The sequence below is a fragment of the Sander lucioperca genome, chromosome 2 (genome assembly GCF_008315115.2).
Source record: "Sander lucioperca isolate FBNREF2018 chromosome 2, SLUC_FBN_1.2, whole genome shotgun sequence".
Taxonomy (NCBI): domain Eukaryota; kingdom Metazoa; phylum Chordata; class Actinopteri; order Perciformes; family Percidae; genus Sander; species Sander lucioperca.
Genome location: NC_050174.1, coordinates 47,616,213 through 47,640,313, shown reverse-complemented (window position 1 = coordinate 47,640,313; position 24,101 = coordinate 47,616,213). Strand labels below are relative to the sequence as shown.

The window sequence follows — 24,101 nt, the reverse complement described above, 5'->3', positions numbered from 1 at the left end:
CAGAATTATACTCAGTAACCGTAATACACACAGCATCATCTTTTCATTAATTGCATGCCACTTTGCAACACAGTAATACAGTATAGACCTAATTTATTGATATGATATTTCAATATCGATCTAGCTTAGGGTTACTACAATGTGCTACGATGACAATTGGCTCATGCTAATGCTTGGTGGCTAAAACTTACCGTAACGTTATAAGGTTACACCAACGTTAAACGCGATCATAAAGTTATTTTTAGTATGATTGTTTTGACCACAGATAACAGCGCTAGGCTAACCCACGATTTATTTCGCCACATAACGTTAGCTACAGTAGCTGTATGGGTAGTCAACTCCTCTAATTCTAAGGTTAACAGGTTAACATTACGTTAGCTAACATTATTATTTCAGTAGGACTTTTACTTTTTGACTTATTGCGACTATTACTTAAGTAAACAATCTGAATACTTCCTCCTCCGCTGCCTGTGATTCTGGAGAACCAGTAACATAAAGTTCAACTGGCAACATGAACAGATCAAAAGCGGAGTATTTGATCAAATTAAGTGGCTAATCAGTGAAAGATATACAATATACATACATAATAGCTAGAATAACATGCTGCTGTTCTTCTTCTTGACACCTCTCAAGCTGCAGGCCTGGGCCACAAAAAATTACTAACAAGCTTTGAAGAAATGATATTCATCCACAAAAAAGATGAATGATGGACCAATTTAAAACCGATGGGTTTTTTTAAGGAATCTTCCACCATGTGCACTATTTATCTGCCTGTGTTGGATGTGCTTGTTGCTCTTAAAATTGTTGGTCCATTTCCCTTTTAAAGCTTTTTTTGAGTGTGTTCTCCAGTTAATTAGATAAGTTTAAAGTTGTGTGTGGTAAAGAACTTGAACTTGATGTCGTCTGTCCCGATACTGATGAGAGCATATTTTATTGGCTTGGTATCGGGTCAAAAATAAAGCAGATCGAAATCTGCTTCTTCACTGAACTGTGTTTTGTCCTCCACCTTCAAATCTATCTCTTCTTCAGGTTGTAGTTTGACCACTTTCCTACCTCCCTCTTTTCTTCCCTGCCTATTTCTTTTATTTCCATCTTCTCCTTCTATCCATACTTTGACTCTTTAACTCCTTCATCTTTCCCTATCGCCTCCTTTCCTCGCCTATGTCCTTCTTTCCTTCCCTACCTCCTCCTTCTTTCCATGCTCCCTTATTTCTTCCCCTTACTCCTTTTTTCCTTCCCTACCGACCCTCAGCCCTCAGGTCAGGAACCACTGCTTTAGGGGACCAAAGGACAGTCTGTAGCATGACATCAGGTGGTATCAAACAAGTTGGATGGCTCATGTTGTCTGATAACTGGTGTAAGTTGAATCCAGTGTGTTCCTGCAGCAGATGGAGGCCTCAGCTCTTATCTCTGAGAGCAGCAGGGGGCCGAGTGGGGCTAAAGGGGGGGGGGGGGTTGTTGATGCTGCAGGAATGAGGCCACAGGCACAGCCAGCGGTGGTGGCATGTGTGTGGGTGTGTGTGTGTGTGTATGTTTGTGTGTTTGTGTATGTGCGCCGGTGCGTGCCTGTTTGTGTGTTGTAGGGGTTCAGGCTGCTGTCCACTCGCCGTCAGCTTTGTCAGTTGATTCTCAGTTGCAGGAATTTTAAGTTGAGTGTGTTTGCTGATATGACAGAACAAAACCTTCCTCTCTCCTCTAATATCAGAACAGGAACTCTCTCATGCAGATACTTTTAAAGATGCAGCTCTGCTTTGTCATCTCACCTCGGTGAGCTGCTGTCATATACGTCTTAATATAACAGTATGACCTGTCAGCTGTATAATCAACTACAGCAGATCACACAATTCGGGTGTGTTCCTGTAACTCACAGCTGGACTGTGTGATTGGTTATAATGAAACACAAGAAGGAAGGGATGAGGTAGTGAAAGAAATGCGGGAGTATGGCAAGGATAAAAGAAAGATATTAATAAAGGAAATAAGGAGGCAGGAATGGACTTATGTTTCAAAGTCTGTTGTTAACCACTTATTTGACAGTGGGTCCCAGTGAAGTTTATAAGCTTTTATCAAATCACTGTTTCATACTGGAGCTGTCGTCATGACAACAGAAAGATATGACAACAGCTGGACTGTGTTGATGAGTAATAATGAAACAACAGGTGGGAGGAGGAGGATGGAAGGAAAAAGGAAAGAAAATGAGGGAGCATGTAAGTAAGGAAGGAAGGAAGGAAGGAAGGAAGGAGGGAACTAACTAGGATCGATGGAAGGAAGAAGGGAACGAAGAAACGAAGAAATGAAGAAACGAAGAAACGAAGAAATGAAGGAAGGAAGGAAGGAAGGAACTGGAAAGAAAATTATGAGATAGGGAATGAAAGAAGGATCAAGGAGAGGACAAGAGTAGGCAGGGAAGGAAAGACAGAGGTATTAAATGAATGAGGAAGTGTGGCGTTAGGAAGGAAAGGTGAGGGAAGAAAGGAAGCGATATGGAAGAAAAGGATGAAGGATGTGTGTTAAAGGAAAAAAGAAGGAGGAAGGGCAAATAAATGAGGGAGAATGGAAAGAAAAATGGTTGAGAAGGAAAGGAGAATGTAGTAAAAGATATGAAATAGTATGGAAGGAAGGAAAACACCAGGAATGGAAATTAAATAAGATTTAGAGAAAGACAGAAGGATGAGGGCAGATAATAGGATGTAGGCAAGGAAAGAAGGAGATAAGGAAATAAATGAGGGAGTTTGATAGGAAAGAAAGAGGTAGGGTAAAGATTAGGGAGTATGGAAGGAAGGCTGACATTGGGGAGGAAAGGAGAATATAGCTTAGGAAAAAAGTATATAGTCAGAAATGACAGCGTTTAGAGGATGGAAAGGAGAAGCTTAAGAGAGCAAAGGAGTAGGGAAGGAAAGGAGGAAATAAGGGAGTATGTAAGTAAGGAAAGACAACGTCCTCACTCTAGTTGAACTCCTGTCAATCAGAACTTCAGCACAAACATCTTCAGGACGCTGTGATGTCATCTGCGTTGGCCAATGAAAGCAGCCGTTGACTTATAGACGACAGGCTGGGTGTGGTCACACCTCTGTGAAGCGAGATAAAAGCCTGCCAACACGCACGCACACACACACACACACACACACACACACAGCGTGCTGAAACTGTTGCGTCTTGTGATTTTCTGTATCTGAGTTAGAACGAAACTTAACAGCTCAAGTTGACAGGCGGTCATGTTTACTGTCTGTTTCTGATTAATACATAACTGATCAATGTGATTGATTTATTCCTTTGCGCCTCCTTGGCTGAGAGTGTCAGTTCATGAACCTTCATTATTTGGAGGAAGTAGCTCATGAAAAATGAGTGAAAAGTACATAAGGGTCTGAATGTTGTCTGAATGTTAAACATGCCAGTTTATTACATAGCATGCAACCACTGATAGTACTGCAGTACTTTAGGGCTGGAAAGTTACTAAGTACATTTACTCAAGTACTGCATTTAAGTACAATTTTGAGGTAGGCTACTTGTACTTTACTTGAGTATTTCCATAGTTTGCTACTACTACTACTACTACTACTGCTAATACTTTAACTACATAAAGCTGATAATACTTGTGTACATTTGCGTGAGTATTTTTACATTACGTCATGTATTGGTACTTTTAGTAAGTAAACACTGTACAGTATACTGTTCAGCTCCATCATTCCTCGTTCCTTATCTGTTTTTGTCTTCTTAGTCTAATGCACTAAAGAGTAAATGTGAAAATATTTTGGTGTGAAAATGTTGCAGATGAGAATACTTGCAGACCACTAAACGTTCACCAACTTACGGAATAATTAGAAGAGTCAGTCAGAGATGTAAATGTGAAGCTGTGACTCAGCAGTTTTCAGTCTCTGACCCACTTACAGCTTCAGGCATCAACATGTTTTACATTTTACTGCATCACGACTCGACAAGAGCTCTCTGATGACAAATCGTGATGAGACAAACAAAGTGTGAAACCAGCAGGACAAACAATCAGAGGAATTTCTGCAGCTTTGAACCTCAAGATGGAAATAGGAGAGAACATTGTACATTTGTATCTTCAGATAAACCTGAAAAATTGAGCTGAAGAACTGATTTGTCCTTGTTGGTGCATTACATATGGTAGCCCGTATTTAACATTAAAACATTTAACATGCTGTGTGTGTGCATGTGTGTGCGTGTGTGTGTGTGCGTGTGTGCATGTGTATGTGTGTGTGTGTGTGTGTGTGTGTGTGTGTGTGTGTGTGTGTGTGTGTGTGTGTGTGTGTGTGTGTGTGTGTGTGTGTGTGTGTGTGCGCGCGCGCGCGCGCGACAGTTATAAATCTGAATGTCTACACATTCGCAGGACCACAGTATGTGTTTTCTGTGTAGACATGTGTGCAGTGACCGGTACTAACGACCTCCTCTGTGATATTAACAAGATAATTTACGTGTTTAACACAAAGAGAGAAGAAGACAGACGCCCAGAGGAAAAGTCAACCAGTCAGTTAATGTCCCTCTGCTTGTCGGTGGTGGAATGTAACTAATAAGTACATTTACTTAATTACTTAAGTAAAGTTTGGAGGTATTTTACTTTACCTGAGCATTCATCTACTCCACTACATCTCAGAGGTAAATTTTGTACTTTCTGCTCCACTACATCTGTGTGATAGCTTTAGTTGTTTTTCAGATGACAGTTTTTCATCCCCTTTCTGTCCAATGAAAACCATGTATCTCCGGATGTGTTGATGTTCAATGTTTGTGATAAACTGAAGGATGTCACAAAGCTGAAAAGTTGACTTTTTAGAGATACGTGGTTCTCACAGGACAGCGACGCTACAAACTTATGATCTTATAGAAGATGATGCATTGTTGTAGATTAAACTACCTGACAATATATAAAGGAGTTAAAATGAACTCAACCTTAAACATCTACAGCAGTAAAATGCAACATACACATTAATACAGCAGTAATATTAATACAGAAACATCAGATATAATAGGAAACACTGACCAGGGAACATTTTACTGCACAATGAGTACTTTAACTATATTTTGCTGATCACATAAGGTTTTGAATGCAGGACTTTTACTTGTAGTGGATTTCTTTTTACAGTAGCCTATTAGTACTTTTACTGCAGTAAAGGATTTGAATATTTTTTTCACCTGTCTGTTATAAAAATGAATAAGTGCTGTGGAAATGGATATTATACTGAATTGTAGAAGTAATTCTACTGTCAGTCACTTGGCCTTTATTTGTTCTTGCTGGTTATGGATATTATTTGAATTCTTGCTTTTATTTGAAAATTGACAGTATCGACATTTATCTGGAAATACAAAACAACCAAGTGATATTTTGCTATTTCTGCTGGATGTGCAGGCACGACTGAGGATTGAACCTCAGTATTTTGTGGTATTTGTGTAACTTGTTGACTTAATCTTTGATCAGATATTTCCTGATTTAAGTCATAGTTTTGGCAATTTTATCGTTTTACTGAACGTTTTCTTGGCTGTGGTATAAAAAATTGCAAACAATCCCGATAAACTGATAGCGTATAAAAGATCTTTGCTGTTTTTCGTTATTTTTGTCTCCATTTTGTTTCTTCCACGGAGAACGGTTTGTGTAATCAGTCAGGAGTGTGAACTCACACTCTCAACTCAACACTCTCTTCCTACACACCACCAGCAGCTGACAGAGCACCTTCACTCTGAACTTAAATAGGAATTCTGGGAATTGCAAGAATAATCATTAACTACTGTAGACAAGGTGGATTCACCAAAAAACTAAATCATGCCATCACATGTGTTGGGTGTATGTGTGTGTTGTATTAGAAACAATGTGAATGGGCAAACACAATTGGTTTCGGGGTGGTCTGATAGTGGGAGGTCTATTTTAGTGCAGCATCTCTCTCTTCGTCTCTCCCACATTTCTGCCACCTGATTGGACGCTGGGTGTGGTAACCTAGCAACCTTCAGATATCTTCCAGACTCACAGAACTGCTGAACGAGAGCCTGAACAAACTATGTTCAACAATTACATATTGTAAAGATATCTATCACATATGTGAGAGATAAATACATGAAGATGATGGAGGAGGTGGAGGCAGAGAAGATTTTCTTAGAAAGCTTCAGAGATTAATATATATTATGATTACACTTATATAATGGGCACGTACCAAACGCAAAATAGAAGTTTGTCTGGAGTCCTAATTTTAAACAAACTCCTGCCAGCCAATCCACAAACAGTATTCACTGTGGACAAGTTCAACGTCATTGTTGATCGAGGTTTAAAATATTTTGCAGCTAAGATGTTGATATTTTATTCAAACAAAATGCAGTTTAGGTAGTCAGCTGAGTCGGTTCAGTCGGAGAGTGTCGGCACATTCAGCTGCAGCCCTGTGCCCTAAAAATTACATTACCATTCAACTAAACTACATTCTCAATTACGTTTCAAGGGAAACCTATTTTGTCCTGGAGGCATTTGTAATCAAAAGTCAGGCAAAAAAAAGTTTTCCTTAAAACCTAATCGAGAAATCAGTTTAGTTGTATGGGAACATAATCTTTTAGGAGACAGGGTTGTGATAAATGCCAGTTTTTGGTCCATAAATGGCTGCCAGATGTGGCTCATTCCAATGGGTAATTTGGACTGAGAATCACCTCTCACAACCAGACTATATTCATTGTGAGTCTGATAATCAGACTGACGTGCTTCATTCACTTAGCCTGACACAGTGTTCATATTAGCTGTTTTCTTGTTAAAGCTGTGGTAGTGATTGTATAACTAACCATTTTACAACATACATGTCTATTTTCATTTGGCTTTTGCTTTTTACAATTTTATTGAATGTCCCAGTTATCACCTTGAAATATATGCACTGTATAGCGTATGCGAAAGTTCAAAAATGTGACACAAACTGTGGAGTGCATGGCCTTTTGATAGATGTGTAATTTACAGTCATGGTTGCACAAAGTCATATGTTTCCAAAATCTTAGTATTGAAATATTAGTCAGTGGCAGTTAAACATTGCATGGACTCAATTACCCTATCGTTCATCCATATGATTTCCAAAAAAATTCTTTTGTTCAGAGTCATCAAAAACAAAACTATGTTATATGTAAAATATAATATGCCTAATGGTAAGACCCTAGAAAAGTACTACAGGCCCCATTAGACCTCCTCCCAGACCCTCAAATACTGAATAATAGTAGTTGTCAGTTTTACTGTAAGCTTCACTTGCCTACATCACTTCCTGTTAATGTAATGGTGTGCAGGTGAAGAACGTTATCGTTCACCTGTTGGAAACAATGAATGATCTGACAGCAGCATTCAGTAAACAGGACGAGTGAATCTGGTCAGTGCACTCATTTAGTCAAACATGGATGTCAGAGTGAACATTTTTCAGTTTCGTGTTTTCATTCATTTGACAGATTTCATTTTTCAGAACAAACTCCTGCCAGCATCATCGCTTAGCAACAGTGTCGACTTCCCAGAAATAAAAACGTGAATCTAAAAATAGTCACAGAGCAAACAAGAGAAGGACGACTCAGCCTCCATTCAGAAGTCCATTCAGATATCTGCTGATTCTAACAGAGAGTTTTAATCCACTCTGCAGTTTCATCTGGACTGAAGCTCGCCTGTCTGCTGTAGAAATTTTTCACATTATTCTGAAGGATGAGGCTGTTTCCTGTCCTCTGTGTGTCAGTTATGTTACACAGTCTGTTTTCTCTCTGCAGACTGGTGATCTGAAGAATCTGAGCTGCAGCAAAATCAACTGTGAGGATGTAAGTCAACCTTTCCGAGATTTAAAGCATGATTTGAATTCTTTCGTACTGACAAATCGTCTTTAGATGATTTGATTAACACAAAGAGACATTGTTTTGTTTTCAAAGAGAGTTTAAGTTCAGTTTTGTGTTTATGTATTGTTTGCACCAGATAGTTTCATACAATTTCTTGGAGCAATATAGAGTAAATGAGTCAAATTACCCACATATTTACAGTAGGAGGACATTTAGGGAGAGTTGTTTTACCCTGGAAACGTATCTCTACCTCTATCATAACAACCTTAACATAACCCTGACCAAAAACCAAGTCTTAACTCTCATACCTAATGGTTAATCTTTGTGGACCCTACGTTGTAAATATTAACCCTTTAAAGTAATAACCTGAAAGATTTTTTCTTAAGTCTCTACTGTATGTATCGTCAAAATAGGTATGGTGATTGAGCCTATGGCCTATGGTCTTTGGTGACATTCCCAGGAAAATTCACAAGTGGCGCACAGTTAGCGGCATCATCACTCAGCAGTGGTTGGTCTGCCAGAGAGGGTAGGCGGAGCTAGCGCCACAGACTCGCTCTTCGACTCACTTGAGTGTGAAGCGGCGTGCTTTTTTCACCATTCTCTGCTAGTGTTGCAAGTAAATGGTTACTATGGCCGAACAAACAAAGAAAAGAGCGATGTGCCGCCAAAGTTAACGAAACAGGGATCTTCGAGACTTTAAATCCCAGGACTAAAAGTATGTTTTTGCACTAACTTTCAAAGTTGTAATTAGATCCAAACATGGCTGTATTGCACATTTTATTTTTGAGGATAATCAGCCCTGTTTGAAAATGAAAAAATAATTAATAAATAACACAGGTGAAAATCACCTTTATGAGCCCTTATGGATCAAGCTGAACACCTAGATTATGAATAGTTTATACAAAACATGAAAAACAGTTTTGTCTCTTTAATGAGATCAAATGTGTCTCTGACCTGCTTCTGAGCAGTAGCGTCCTCTCTGTCTCAACTGACTGAGGAGCTGATACCTGATTCCTCCAGTTTATTGATCAGACTATTGGTCACCAGGAGCCATCGGATTGTAAACGATCTGTCTCGGGGGACAGACTGAATTTGTGAGGCTGCTGCTGTTTTGTTTTTTTTCAAGACATAAGAGCACTTTGGTTTCTCTCAGAGTGAGGGCTTTTTCTATAGCCTCCATTTTAAAATAACATCCACCAATTATCAGAGAGAAAAAGAAACCCAGAGAAAACTTTTAACCCTGTTTTTTTTGTGTTTTTTTTTTAGAAACTATGTTAATAATTCTCTTGTTGTTGATGATGTTTTCTTTCTACTCTGAAAGAAGACATGTGGAAGCAAAATAGCCCAAAATCTCAAAATTGACCAGTGCATGAAAAAACAATGTTTTGCCCGCCGTGGTTGGCTTTAAGTACTGATACTTTTACTTCGCCACTACTCATTATGAAGAAGACCTTTGAAAGCTGGAGACGTCCTTGTTTCCTCCTGGAGAAAGTGACCACAGCTACTAATTAGAGTGAAACGGTCAGCCAGTCAAATACATATCACCATATTCATTATTCAGAGTGTCAGTGCCCTGTAAACCCAGATGTAGTTGTAATTAAACTTTTTAGTGGTCACTTCTTATTATTTCATGTTTTGTTAAAAACCATATTCATTACTAAATCACATTAGTTGTGTGTAGTGCATACTGGAGAGAAACTAAAACTAAAGTATCGCTCTCATTACACTGGTATAACGTTGGTATCGATATTATCGATATTTGGATCGATCCGCCCACCACTAGTGGTAATACAATTTTACCCATTAAGTTTCACCTTTTGTGAAGACTTAAATGTTTTAAGGCAATGGGTTTCCACGTAAATTTCTAGTAAAGTCAACTAATTCGGGATAACAGTGTGACACCAGACACCAGCAGAGATCAGTACAGGGGGGTTAAAGACCAGAGAGCAGTCTGACCAAAATCTGACAAATCTGCAGAAAATTGTAAACAACGTACACAGAAATATGAAAAATTACCTTATAAACGTGGATATTTCTATTTTCTGATATTTATACTACACTTTTAACTGCACTACGTGTATTAGTTACTTTACATATTCAGATTTTACCTAAACTAATCATAAAATAAGTTTATAAAATACATTGCTGAAGCATTGCTGAAGATTAAACCAATGGTTTCTAGCATTAATGAAGTATTTAAAACTAGCTTTACCTTAACCTGCTACAACAGTAAAATGCTGCTAACACATTTGTAATCTAATAATGTTATATATAAAAAATGTATCAGTCACATGTACTTTTACTTTGATTCTTTGAGTGCATTTGACTGATAATATGTAAATACTTTTTCTTATATTTTTTATATAAAATTACATTTAAATAATATTATTCATGTGTACGTTTCAGGTATTGATCAGGCTGCAGAGCCCTGAAGACTAACATTTACAGACATGATCCTTTATTTTTGAGGTTTGAACACACACACGCACACGCACGCACACGCACACACACACACACACACACACACACACACACACACACACACACACACAGAATTACAGTGTGTGTATCTCACTGACCGTATGTTACCCAGACTTCCACGTGCGTGTGTTGGACAAAGCTGTGGACTCTGGAATAATCCCTTTGTGTCCGTCGCTCACATCAGACAATACAGAACTGACAACCCAGCAGCTGCAGCTGAGCCATATATACTGAAAGTGGTGTTAACTGTCTGAGATTTACATGAATCACACAGTAATCTGGTCAAACAATCACTCTGCCATTTAAATGCTTGTTTCTTGTTTTCTTTGTTTTCTCCTGATGAACATGTAAATCAGACAGCTAAAGCTAGGCTAGCAGTTTCCCCCTGCTTCTAGTCTCTCTTTAAGCGAGGCTAAACAACATCCTGGATATCTCTCACATTAGATGAAATGAATGCACTTATGCACTTTGTTAATTTTGGGCTTTTTCCCATTCAATTCAATAGAGCTCAACAGTGATCCCTTTCTGAATGGCTCTAGTTCCGGAAGTGATTTCCCCCATTCAAATGCTCCATTGACGTTCATAGATTTTAATGGTAGCAGCCGGCTATTGCCGTTCGCAGGTTTGCTATTGCGGTAAACATTTCCATGGTAACAGCGAGCTCCACCAATCAGAGACGTCGCTGTTACGCTTAGGATTGTGGGTAGTGTAGTACTTCTCCATCGGGAATATAACATGTTTTTCTTAAAACAAGGTTGATATCATAAGGACTTCTGGCTTCTACAGGAGCAGAAACCTTCGTTTCACAATCTTGTAGCTCGTGGTCAGTCTACCTCAGATGGTTTTGACATTATGGCTACTATACTATACTATACTATATAAAAATTAATTAATGGGATTTTTACTTCCGGAACCACACTGTTGAGCTCTATACAGTCAGTTTTCTTAGAGGAGCACCTAGTGCCCGTTACAGGAACTGAAGCTGAACACAAAATATTCAGAATAAATCTTAAATTAGATGATTCTTCTTACACTTAAAAAAAAAAACTTTATTCAGTGTGTGTGACAATGACAGTGGTATCTTCAGATCAGTTGTTCTAACTGTGAATGTCATTGACTGAACTTTAGTGTACGTAAGGCTCTGGTCCGGCAGCTGTCTGTCATAGAAAGCCTCTGCAGCAGATTTCTGTTTTCCAGCTGCCTCACAAAACACACACACACACACACACACACACACACACACACACACACACACCTTCTCTGCTACAAGGTTGTCATTTATATTCAGTTTTACTTGCTGTACACTGTAATATAATACATATATTGTTTCTCTCAGGAACTGACCAATCAGCAGCCAGGATGATGCCCAAGGTAAACACTGTTTTCACTCACCTATGATATTTAGAAAAAAACAGCCCGAACTATTTTTTATTTTCTATAGGTTTTTGCTTCTGATGGTCGCCAATTTGTGAAGAAGAAACTTAAATTCTCTGGAATTTCTATTTTTAACTCCTTAAAGCTGAACCTTAGAGCAGAAAATAAGATATTACAGTAATGGATTCAGGTCCGATTTTTTACATTTTAGTGCAAAGTATTCTAATTGTACATATTGTGTGTTAAATATGCATAGAGACTGTGCTCTACTGGTTAAAACCCGGCTGATCTGTTGCTGGGTGACGTTTATGGTGCAAGCTTTCGTCACCAAACAGCTAGTCTCGCATTGCCAGACTTATTTCCACAGCACTGTGTCAGCTCTAGAGTATAGTCTGGCTACACGCTTACTGTATCTATTTGGGGATAGAGGGAAAAAAAGCTCTGGTAGCTTTGTGTTTTTTTAAACCAATCACAACCGTCCTGGGCGGTGCTGAACCCCGATGGCAGAGGTAACGAGTGGGATAGGACAGGCGCAGAATATCAGGTTTTATTCCAGCAATGCACAACCTTTGAGCTAGACTACCAAACAACCCACCCACCCCCCCGCACCCCCCCACTGTTAACAAACCTTAACATGCTAAATTTAAATAATGAAATGAATGATAAATAACACATTAACAATAAAAATGAATAAAACTCTAAAAAGAACTAGAAGGGCATTCGGAGAGCACAGACCTCTGCCAAGGCATTCCCTATCTCACAATGTTATGTGTTATGTTGTTTTCACTTTCGTTAACATTGTCAGATAGGGCATTTGGCCTTGGAGGTCTGCGCTCTCTGAGTGCCCTTCTAGTTTCTGTTTTCTCTACAGAGACCATTGCTGCCTCATAGGCCTGCTAGCTGTGGACTGTTCAGGTTTTAAAAAACTCTTGATCTCACTGAGCAGAAACCTAAATAATCTTTATCAGTTCCTTCATTAGCTGAAGTCTTCTTCCATTTGGCAGTTTGTGGTTGACCTCTGACCTCTGTGTGTGTGTGTGTGTGTGTGTGTGTGTGTGTGTGTGTGTGTGTGTGTGTTAGCAGCAGCTGGCTCAGACGTCTCCAGGGAGTGTGTTGTCGCTGAGAGGGCCCAGCGTCCCAGGGTCCCCTGCAGCCGCCATTGTGGTGAGACACACACACACACACACACACACACACACACACACACACACAGATCAAGTCATATTATCCTTCAGATTAATCTTGAGGCAGTAATCTGTAATCTGTAGCTCCTTCCCCTCTCTCTCTCTCTCTCTCTCTCTCTCCTCAGGTCAGAGTGGAGGACGGGGTTATCGGCTATAAGGATTTGGCAGCGTTACCAAAAGACAAAGCCATCCTGGATATAGAGAGACCAGATCTGATGATCTACCACCAGCACTACAGCTACAGCCCACTGGAGGTGATTTAATATCATGTTTCTTCCACTAGAAGTCTAGTAATATTCTATATTTCTCTTCATGTTCAGAATCAAACCAGCAGTGAATGTATCTACTAACAAGAATTGTGTGTGTAACACAGCCTGATATATCTTCTTCCTCTGTGCCATAAAAACACATCACTGTTCCTTCATCACCGTGAACACACACTGTAGTTTATTTTGACTCAACCCCACATACACTGCTGCACCAAATACTCACTAAACCACCAAATGTGGATTTTCTGCTAAAAAATTCTCCTCAACAAATGCACTTTTTCCTCCTGTTTGTTTGATAAAGGTTTGATAAAGGTGTTTTAGGAAATTACTAATACAACTAAACATTTGTGCTCTTTCAAACATGTAGCACACAAAAGGAGACTGTTGTCTGTTGTCTGTTTTAGATGTGTTCTCACTTACTGGAAATACTCGTTGGTTTAGAGGTGGCGCCTGGTTAGAGTGGACATAATGTGAATTTCAATGAAATGAGCTGCTCTATTCACACATGGGCTCAATCAGACATTACATTATTATACTTGGGAGCTGCCATGGTAAAGTCTGTTTAATGTCCGGTCCAACTGATTAGGACATTAGTGTTCTCACATACAGCTCCTCCGGGTAATGTCTAGATAAGTTCAGGGGTTGCAGTGTAGTGTGAAAGGGGCTTTAGAAGCAGACACTGTGGCTGGTCTGACAGTCGGTTAGTTTATCGGTTGGTTAGTTCTGCATTTGGCTGCAACATAAGACATCAATCTGCTGCTTAGAGACCAGACAGCTCCTTACCACAGCTGAGACCCTGTGTGTGTGTGTGTGTGTGTGTGTGTGTGGATGGGTGGATGGGAGCGGTGTCAATTTTGTCTGGTTATGTGTCTATATACAGTCAGTGTATCGGCACACTCTAGCTACACTTCAATAAAGTTATCTTCAATTAAACAATGATAAAACTGAAATAATTGTTTTTCGAGCCAAAGTAGAACGGTAAAAAGTGCTCCTGGTGTAGTCCTGAACTCAGACTTACATTTTAACATCTACATTAAAGGGATAGTTTGGATCTTTTAAAGTGGGGTTGTATGAGGTATTATCCATAGTCAGTGCATTACCTACACTAGATGGCGGTCAGCATGTACCCAGTTTGGAGAAGCAGGTGTCACTACCTGATGTGAGTCGAGTGCAGATGTGAATCGAGTGTGTCACTTTGCGACTTCACATAGATCTGTTTTGCTGTTAGCCACAGAATAATGAGATAGGTACATTACATAGCAGTAATTTATTATTTAGCGTAAGGCATCACATTTTCACAGCATGATCCCTGATGTCAGTTCTAGATTAGAGGCTGAAGTAGCCTACAAGAACCTGCTAATGAGAGACTTCTGTAATGTCAGTACAATAAAAATGGACCTACATAACAAAGTTTGTTCACTGCTGGCTACAAGTTAGCAATCAAACACAACAAAGGCTGTCACTTGAATAGCGTTTTGAGCTAGTGTTAGCAATCAAACAATCATAGATAGCTATGTAGCAACGTTTGGCATTTGCCGGATCCGGATCCCTTGGCGTTATGCCGTAAACCATTTAAATCTGAGCATGCGCAACTCACATCTGCACTCGACTCACATCGGGTAGTGACAGCATGCAGAAGTACAGGACCAATACCGATAGTACTGAAGCCGTTATCGATGCTCTCTTCAGAGTCACCAGACTCAAAAAAAAAAACAGTCATTTTACCTTGCAGAAGACATGAGTTGCTGGTCTACTGCTGCCTCGTTTGGTTAGTTTGTCTGTGTTATTGACTGACTTTGGTTAATCCAAACTAACCCTTTAAAAACAAATTAACTAAATGTCACCTGAATTATATATCAAGAATTTAAGGACTTCTGAATCAGAAGGATTTAGAAAAACTCAGTGGGCTTGACTACTACTATAAAGCTGTCTTTACAGGTCTCAGATCAGTCCTCACTAAGACAAGGAGGGACCAGATCAGTCCAGTTCTCAGATCTTTACACCGGCTTCCTGTTTGTCAAATAACTTTAAAACACTCCTGTTGGTTTATAAAAGCACTGAATGGTTTATTTCTGATCTGCTGCTCTGCTATGAAGCGTCTAGATCTCTCAGACAGTCTGGTTCAGGTCTCAGACGGTCTGGTTCAGGTCTGTTTCAGGTCTGCTTCCTGTCCCCAGAGTCCAAAACCAAACCTGGAGAAGCAGCATTCAGTTTTTATGCTCCGCGTATCATTAGTAACACACAGGTAAAGAAATACATGTCGGCTTGTTCACATCAGAGCTGTGTACAGTATGTAGATCTGGGTTTGTTTCTGTGGAGCTTCTTCCTCGTTCTCTGAATCTATTTATATATTTGAGTGTTTTTAATCTATTTTTATGTTCTTTCCTCCTCAGAGGTCCTTGTCTCCTCGCTCCATCTCTCCTCCTCCCTCCCCGGAGGTAAGACCCCCCCCTCTCTCTCCATATATCATCATCATCATACAGTTTATCTTTAAGTTTTCACTCTTCCTGTTTACATCGTGATGGTTTATGTTTAGACCTGCAACAGCAACATAATCTCCAGTTAGCCATTATTGAGCAGGTCAAAGGTCACAGCACCTGACAACCAATAAGTGAATGATCAGAGATGATCAACTGATATTTAAACTGATCGATCACAGAGGAAGTTCTCTTCTGAACTTTATGGACCGAAGTACATTTAGTCAAGGACTGTATGTAAGTGCAATGTATAGGTACTTGTACTTAATTATTCCTTTTTTTGCTACATTCCAGAGGTAAATATTGTACTTTTTACTACACTACATTTATCTGACAGCTTTAGTTACTTTATTGGTTTACTAGTAAACATGATAACATAAAATACATTAGTAAAGATTAAACCAGTTCCCAAAAAAAAGAAAAACTTTTAAGCAAGGCATCACCCCTCCACCTGTCTGACTCCGGTGTTTCTCTATGTTCCCAGAAGGAGTGCAGGGAGTGGCTGGGGGACCGCTCTCCAGGAGGTTCCTCCCCTAGTTCCACCATCCAGACCAGCAGGACACACAGCACACACACACCACCAACACCAAACACACCAAACACACCACACACACCAAACACACCAAACACACACTCCTCTGGTACCAAGAGCACCATGCAGCACTTCCACAGGCCTGGTAATGACTTTTTATTTTCAGCTTCTTCTGCTACTCTTTATTACAACAGCGCATTAGGGCCATTGTAGGTAAAAAAAATTATAATTACATGGAAAAGGGGTAATATTGTAAGAAGAAAAATCATATTTTCCAAGATTAAAGTCATAAATTTACAAGAAAAAAACCCACAAATGTACGAGAAATTTACTACACTATTCTCTGAGATTATAAAGTCATACATTTACAAGAAAAAAATATTTTTTTTGTCAAGAAACCACATTACTTCACTTAGCAAGGTTCAACCTCATCACCCCACAGACGCTGCCAGTAAACAGGGAATGATGTAACCAGCGATATCCTTGCATCTGTCCATTGCATTGTAGTTCCTGATGCAAAAAACAGCAACCTTCACCTTCTCCTGAAGAGGCCCAATTCACGGCAGTGTCTCTTCAAAGTGAGATGCTTATGGTAACATGGTGATACTGGGCTAAAATCACAAGTATTATCATATTGCTAAATCTGATTGCCAGGTATAGTTTGATTTGGTCATCCACCACAGGCATAATACACATATGTGGTGTGATGAGGTTGATCCAACCTTGCAAAGTGAGGCAGTGTGGTTCTACCATGGCCATCGTACTTTATCCCACAATTCTGTCTTCTATTCTTGTATTTACTGGGAGGATATTATTGGACAATTTCACCACATCTTGTTGCAGATAAAAACATCAGTTTATATTTTGGCCGATAAGTAGCCTAACAGAAACAGAGTTTTCCACCAGAGAGCGCTGACAGGTTTATATTTACACTGTAAAATGTAGTCACTATTCTTTAATAACCAAATTTAAGGGATCTTTATTATACATGTTTGTTGATGTTATGTGTCTATATTATAAAATGAATATTAACTGGAACCCTCAAATGTAGACATCAGTATTTTCCTCTTCCTCGTCTCTTTCCTCCATCTTACCTCATTTTTCTCTTCCTTCAGAAAATGGCTCCAACATCTATAAGAAGCCTCCCATCTACAAACAAGGTGTGTTACACTCACATTTACAGTAATCTTGATATTTCAGTCCCTCAGAACTCAGTCAGTAAACACTAATGACAGATAAATTAACACATTAACATTAACACATTGACACAGGATCAGAATGTGGAAAATGTATCTTTCATTTCACTTTGTCTTTAACCATGAGCTTGTTAGCCAGAGGTGGAAGAAACATGCCTATTCAGGTCCTTTACTGCAGTAAAAGTACTAATACCACACTGTGTGTGTGTGTGTGTGTGTGTGTGTGTGTGTGTGTGTGTGTGTGTGTGTGTGTGTGTGTGCGTGCGCGCACAGATGCTTGTGTGTCCTCTCAGCTTCCTCAGGGGAAACACATTGAGGATCTGATCATCGAGTCTTCAAAGTTTCCAGCAGCTCATCCTCCGGACCCCAACCTGCCCTCCAAGATAGAGACCGAATACTGGCCCTGCCCCCCCTCCCTGGCTGTGATTGGTACGATCCAGACTGAAGTGTGCGCACACACACACACACACAGTGAAACACATCTCGTGCTGCATTCTGTATATGTTAGAAAAATGGGATTTCCACATTTTTGTTTTTAAATCCAGTTGAGCTTAAATCCTGACATATGCCTCATGTATTATTCAGACTAGTCACCTCCCCTCTCCTCTTGTTTCCTTTCCTTTTCTTTAATTTGTTTTCATTTCTCTTCTCTATTTATTTGTATTATCCTGTTCCTTTTCTCTCATTTCCTTTCACTCCTCTCGCCTTGTTTCCTTTCATTTTAATTTACTTTCCTTTCCTCTCCCCTCTTTTCATTGCATTCTCATGTTTCCTTTCTTTTCCTCTCCGCCTCTGTCCTTGATCCTCTCCTCTCTATCCTTGTCTCTTCTCATCTGTCCTTGTTTCCTTTCCTCCCCTATCCTTGTTTCCTTTCATCTGTCCTTGTCTCCTCTCATCTGTCCTTGTTTCCTCTCCTCCCCTATCCTTGTTTCCTTTCATCTGTCCTTGTCTCCTCTCATCTGTCCTTGTTTCCTCTCCTCCCCTATCCTTGTTTCCTTTCATCTGTCCTTGTTTCCTCTCCTCTCTATTCTTGTCTCCTCCTCCCTCTAGAGAAGGAGTGGAGGAAGAAGGATCGGAGAGATGAAGATGTGGAGGAGGATGGAGAGCTGGATGATGAGCTGTGGGGACTGAGGGCGCTTCAGAAACAAGAACTTAACAAGGTAGAGGACCAGTCAGTGTAATGTACAGTATCTAAAAGCTCTGTGGTGGTTACACCAGCCAGTATAACTCCTCAGATTATAACATATCCCTCTCTCTCTTCAGATCCAGTCTAATCTGGGGAAAATCATCCTTAAGGAGGAGTTGGATAAATCTGCAGCTCCTCTGAGGAGGAAAACTCGCTCACTACCTGACCCACATCAGCACACTGGTACATTACTGTCACTTATATTCCCACACCAGACACAGCGCTGTATGAGCTCTACTGAAGCATTCATCCATGATCCAAAAAGAGTTTTATAGGAGGCTCTAGCTTTTTTTAGGATTGTTTTCATTGATTGGTCCATTGGTTTTATGTCACAGCGAAACCAGAAAGCTCACAGGGAAACTGGGTGACACCTAGTGGTCTGGATGAATACAAGCAACATAAAGTGACTGAATTTGACTGTACATTTACTGTAATATCAATACATATATCACAGTCAAATTTAAGTTCAATTAATGCAACGTAATGATTTTTTTTCAGGTGAATGAGGGTTTGTTTATTTTATAAATATGTGGACAGCCTCTTCATTTAATTTAACAACTTCTTATACGGTCATGGAGGAAGTATTCAGATCCTTTACTGCAGTACAAATAACAAATACAACTCTAAGATTATTCTGTTACAATTAAAAGTCCTGCATTCAGCATCTTTCTTCAGTTAAAGAATGTGTTACCATGAAAATGTGGATAAAGTATTAAAAGTATAAAAATGTCCCCTGACTATTATACTATTTTATATTCTATCATTAGATTATTTTCACTCATGCATTAATGTAAAAGCAGGAATTTACTGTTGTAGTTGGTTGAGCTGGAGCTCATTTTGAAGTATTAACTAATTTATTATAGATAGATAGATAGATAGATAGATAGATAGATAGATGGACTTTATTAATCCCAAATTGGGAAATTACTTTGTTATGGATTAATTTGCTGATTATTTTCACCTTTAATCGATTGATTGATTGATTGGTTTGTAAAAATAGTGAAAACAGTGAGAAATGGCGTCACAATTACCCAGAGCCCAAAGTGACTTCTTCACAACGTCTGTTTTGTCCAACCAACAGTTCAAACCTCAACATTATTACTAATGCATTACAATTATTAACGAGGACCCCTGGATGTTTGATGTTCTCCGCTTTCTCTGCTTCTCTCTGTAACTCATTTCATTTCCGTCCTCATCTTCAGGGTCCAACGTCTCCAGGTCTGTGTATTTCCCAGCATCTTCTAAGAGCGGCCTGTCCAGGGTGAGTGCTGCTGAACAGAAACGGCCAATCACAGCAGAGTTTACAGAAGATGGTGAGGAACATGTTTCTGTTTGTTTTCAGCTGCAGTCAGCAGAGTTCAGCTCATCTGAGAAAACTCCTGCAGGTACAAAGATACTATTTGGACACTTGTCTTACCCTCTTTATTTGCCATATCAATATTGAATGTATGTATGACATTTAGATTGTTTATTTTTTTAATTATCTGGCGTTCACGTCACCTGCTGGAGATTGTAAATAATATTTTTTGTATTCCCTCTCTTTCTCTCTTCCTGTAGATATTCAGGTACAGTCTGATTCATTCATGTTTAAACATGTTCTAATCATTAATAAGTGTCTGTGTTACTGATGGTGATATGATAATATATAAGTGTGTTGTGCGTGCGTGTGTGTGTGTGTGTGTGTGTGTGTGTGTGTGTGTGTGTGACAGAACGGAGACTCCAGGATGGACAGAGGAAACTCTCTCCCCAGTATGCTGGAACATAAGGTGAGAGCTCTATGTAGTTTTTTAAGATAAGATAGTTGCAATGCAAAGTATGAAATTTTGAGTTTGGCAATTTTGGCTGTCACCATCTGTTTTTTTTTAAGCTGGAAGTGACTAGTTTTGGACGAGAGGGTGGAGCTGGGGAGGATGACGTGGCCAAGCCAGTGTCGTTTATGTTTGCAATGGAGCTGTGCTAAGCTAAATGCTAAAGAGGGTGTTACAAAACAATCCGTTTTTTGGTTTGTATCCTATCATCTACTGGCTTGGTTACAGTTATTCAGAGATCTTGGAGAACGAAGTGACACAAAGTGACACAAATGTTCTAAAGGTTTAATGAGACACAAAGAGATATATACATTTTGATTTGGATTGATTCCAGGTAGGTTAACACATAAATCGTCAGGAATTACAACAATTACAAATTGATGATACCAAACAGATGAGAGAGTCTTTGTTCAGAGCTTTTACAGAATGGACCTCCAGGTGCTGGCGCAAGGTGCCACTGAACATTGAACAAGACATTTTAAGGCGACCAACATGTTCCAATTAACTTTGATAAAGTGAAAACACACAGTGAGAGGGTCAAGGTTTAAGATGAAAACACGGACAACACCCCAAAACAAGTTAACAGCTATTTTAATGGACACAGTGCCATGGATACCCATTGCTAAACCTCTGTCCTGATTGACAGGTGTAGTCACACCCCTAAAGCATCCCTTGCTTTATCATCAATTTTAAAATAAATGGGACCATCATTTACAAAATGAACATCATGCTGTATTGAAGAAGACTTGAAACTAGCGTTTGAGGCCGTAAACTTGTTAGGGAAATGTTTATTGAGGTAATAAATCAAGTGAGAAGTAGGGTCACTTCCACATTGGCTTCACTTCAGACCCGGAAGCTTCATTCATTATTTTAACTGTCTATGGGTTTGATGAATCCATGGCGCTGTCTGTGGTGCTGAAGTAGCAGATGAATTTGTCAGTTTCGTCTCGGATCTAAAATGTTCTCTATAAACTATATCAGCTAGGTAGCTGGAGAGGGGAGGGTGAACTGGCCCTTTAATTCTAGAGTGAACTGAAGTCACTAATGTAAGAGATGTAACATCAGCTTCATCTTTATTACTTTATGTCACAATTTATTGTAGCTACATCTGTTGATTGATTGATTGATTGATTGATTGATTGATTGATTGATTGATTGATCTTTGTAGATATGCCCTTATGAGATGCTGGTGGTGACCCATAGAGGGCGACACAAATTTCCCCCTGGTGTGGACAGAACCAGGCTGGAGGTAAAACAAAGAGTGTGTTCTCAGCTCGCCACCCCCCTTTGAAACTAGTTATAAAGAACGTTATCAGTTAGTTTCTTAGTTAGTTTTGTTAGTTGATAACCCTTTTAAAACACCAAAGTCACACAATAACACAAACAAACTTGCCGATCAAGGCAGTGGTAGACCAGCAATTCCTGTGTTCTACTTTTGTCAAAGTAGCCGGGTGGCTTTGATGAGAAATGGATATAACTGCTTCAGTTCCCGGGGATGCGGGCGTGCCGGCCGCCATCTACTGTAGGTATACATTGACTATGGATAAGTACCTCATTCAACCCCCCCCACAAAATATCCGAACCGTCCCTTTAAACTACATTTAAAAACAAACCTGACCTCCTCACTAGAATATAGACTTCAAGAGCTGTTTGATATTATTATATTTGATTTATTGTTTTTCTTATGAGTTACAACCTATTATCCCACATTTCCCAGAATTTTAAAAATGTTTTTAATGATCTCGATTGGATTAAATGATCAGCTCAGATATTAAGTGGATGTTATTCACTGCACAAAACTCCTTTTCTGTCCCTCTGTTCATCTGTCTTTCTCTATGTCTCTCGTCCCTGCAGAGACACCTCTCGCAGGAGGAGTTCTTCAGTGTTTTCGGGATGTCCATCGAGGAGTTTGACCGCCTCTCTCTCTGGAAGAGGAACAACCTGAAGAGGAAAGTCTGTCTCTTCTGACACTGCTGAGACCGCATCTCTCACAATCCCCCATGCTCTTCCTGGATCACCACAGGGTCCTGAAACCACACAGACTCATTATTATCAGCACCACCACCACCACCACCACCATCATCATCACAGTCTGGCGCTCAGTGAGACGTCAGGTTTGATTCACAGTGAAGGTTTGAATGAAAGCACAGAGTGGTTTTAGATTCCTGCTTCACACATGAACTCCGCCTGCAGAGCTGCAGAACTTAATAAGCTTCAGTTTCTAGATGTCTGTGTAAATGTGTTAATAACAAAACTACAGAGTGAGCACAAAGAATCAACCTGCAGGTCAAGATGTGGAGCACAGAGCAGGTTTAGGTAAAAAACTCCACCTGAGAGCAAAGCAAACTCCAGTGGGTTTAAACTGGGAGTGAGGAGCCCGGTCACACCAGCATTTTTAACAGCAGACGTTTGAGCTAAATTCATTTAATTTCGGAGAAATCGCTGCAATCAGTAGATTCTTTTCTGAAGGCAAATTAAATCTGTGATCGTTTGCATAAAGTTCAAGCTTGGGCAACTTTAACAAGCAAATTTGCTTTGAAACTATATGACAGTCCAGAGGATACAGAGCTCAATGCACCGTAGTCTAAATTCTTGACGTTCCACTTCCGGGATTGCTCCGTTGCCGCCGGAAATTCCGCCGGATTTCATTCATTTAGGCCGGATATCTGTTGCCTTTGACTTCCTTTGTGTTGGCATTTTAAATTCTGGTCGATTTGAGGACTATGGTTAACATTTTCTCAGATCTCTGCAGGGTAAATCCAGACAGCTAGCTAGACCTTCGGTCCAATCTGAGTTTTCTGTTGCACAACTGAAACAACTTTTGAACATACATGTTCCACCAAAACAAGTTCTTTCCCGAGGCTATTTTGCAGCGGCACTGCGGCTTTTCCCAGTGCTTAGCACCGGCCAAGACGACTGTGATTGGTTTAAAGAAATGCCAATAAACCAGAGAACGTTTTTCTCCCATCCCGGAATGCTGTGTGGACTCACCAGACCCTCCTCCGCAGCGCTGTGAAAGAAGGTCTGGCAAAACGAGACTAAATGCACCGCAACTTAAAAACACATAACAAAAACACTGCAAATAATAATAATAAAAAAAAGCAAATTAAGAATAACTTTACACATAACTTCAAAGTGATGAACATGTTTTTTCTTTTGCCTGTGGTTTATAAAACTCTGCTCTGTTGGAATTTGAACTTCTCCCTAAAGAAGATGCACTCACACAGGAGGTCGATTACCATTTTCTCTAGTTAGCAACTACTGAGCTACATAGCTGACTTGCTACTGATAGCTTTGCGAGCTATTTTGGCTGGTTAATGTTACCAGTTAGCTCACCAGCCAGCCCCTTGCCAAGTCGAGGAGTGGGCGATATGAATAATTTAAAATATACTAATAAAATATACATTACAAAGAAATTATTAATGGATAACATATTCACAGAACAGAAATGTCTCTTGTGTTTTTGGCTAATCCAGGAAATTTAATATCAGACATATCAAATAATTTCATCATGTTAATGTTTATAAAGTTACACAAAAAAATCATTAAATCAGTCCTACAGCCCACTGGTTTCCTATACTCAGAGACATAAAAGGGTACAGATACCTTGGTATAAATGGTATATACAGCAATAGACAGATTTATAACGTCATATTGTCCAACCAAGCTTCTATACCACATATTTCTCAAAGACACATTGATTTATTTTCATTTTCTGGTGTGACCCGGCACAATGTCAGGGTTTCTTTTAGTTGGACGTTTGTCCTGTTAGAGCCTGCTGGTAATCAATCCTCTGGTTTGTTACTCTGGTCAGC

The 24,101-nt window shown here is 39.7% G+C and overlaps 1 protein-coding gene across 7 annotated transcripts in view; it reads left to right on the top strand.

The window, feature by feature from the left end:
- LOC116056638 (dematin-like) overlaps positions 1-22,849 on the top strand; it is a 28,062-nt gene extending 5,213 nt beyond the window's left edge. Inside the window, exons 2-18 of one of the 7 annotated variants that reach the window (XM_035999077.1) lie at positions 7,717-7,764; positions 10,186-10,248; positions 11,597-11,631; positions 12,715-12,798; positions 12,944-13,072; positions 15,481-15,525; positions 16,052-16,241; positions 17,212-17,256; positions 17,566-17,721; positions 18,343-18,452; positions 18,556-18,661; positions 19,681-19,739; positions 19,821-19,863; positions 20,036-20,043; positions 20,188-20,244; positions 21,455-21,535; positions 22,141-22,849. In XM_035999077.1, the coding sequence (XP_035854970.1) occupies positions 11,620-11,631; positions 12,715-12,798; positions 12,944-13,072; positions 15,481-15,525; positions 16,052-16,241; positions 17,212-17,256; positions 17,566-17,721; positions 18,343-18,452; positions 18,556-18,661; positions 19,681-19,739; positions 19,821-19,863; positions 20,036-20,043; positions 20,188-20,244; positions 21,455-21,535; positions 22,141-22,254 (1,239 nt within the window). In that variant the 5' untranslated portion in view covers positions 7,717-7,764; positions 10,186-10,248; positions 11,597-11,619 and the 3' untranslated portion in view covers positions 22,255-22,849. Of the gene's footprint in view, positions 1-1,336; positions 1,358-7,716; positions 7,765-10,185; positions 10,249-11,596; positions 11,632-12,714; positions 12,799-12,943; positions 13,073-15,480; positions 15,526-16,048; positions 16,242-17,211; positions 17,257-17,565; positions 17,722-18,342; positions 18,453-18,555; positions 18,662-19,680; positions 19,864-20,035; positions 20,044-20,187; positions 20,245-21,454; positions 21,536-22,140 lie in introns of those variants that run through there. The other 6 variants (XM_035999075.1, XM_035999072.1, XM_031308860.2 and 3 more) reach the window with 6 other exon arrangements.
- The last annotated feature ends 1,252 nt before the right edge of the window (positions 22,850-24,101 follow it).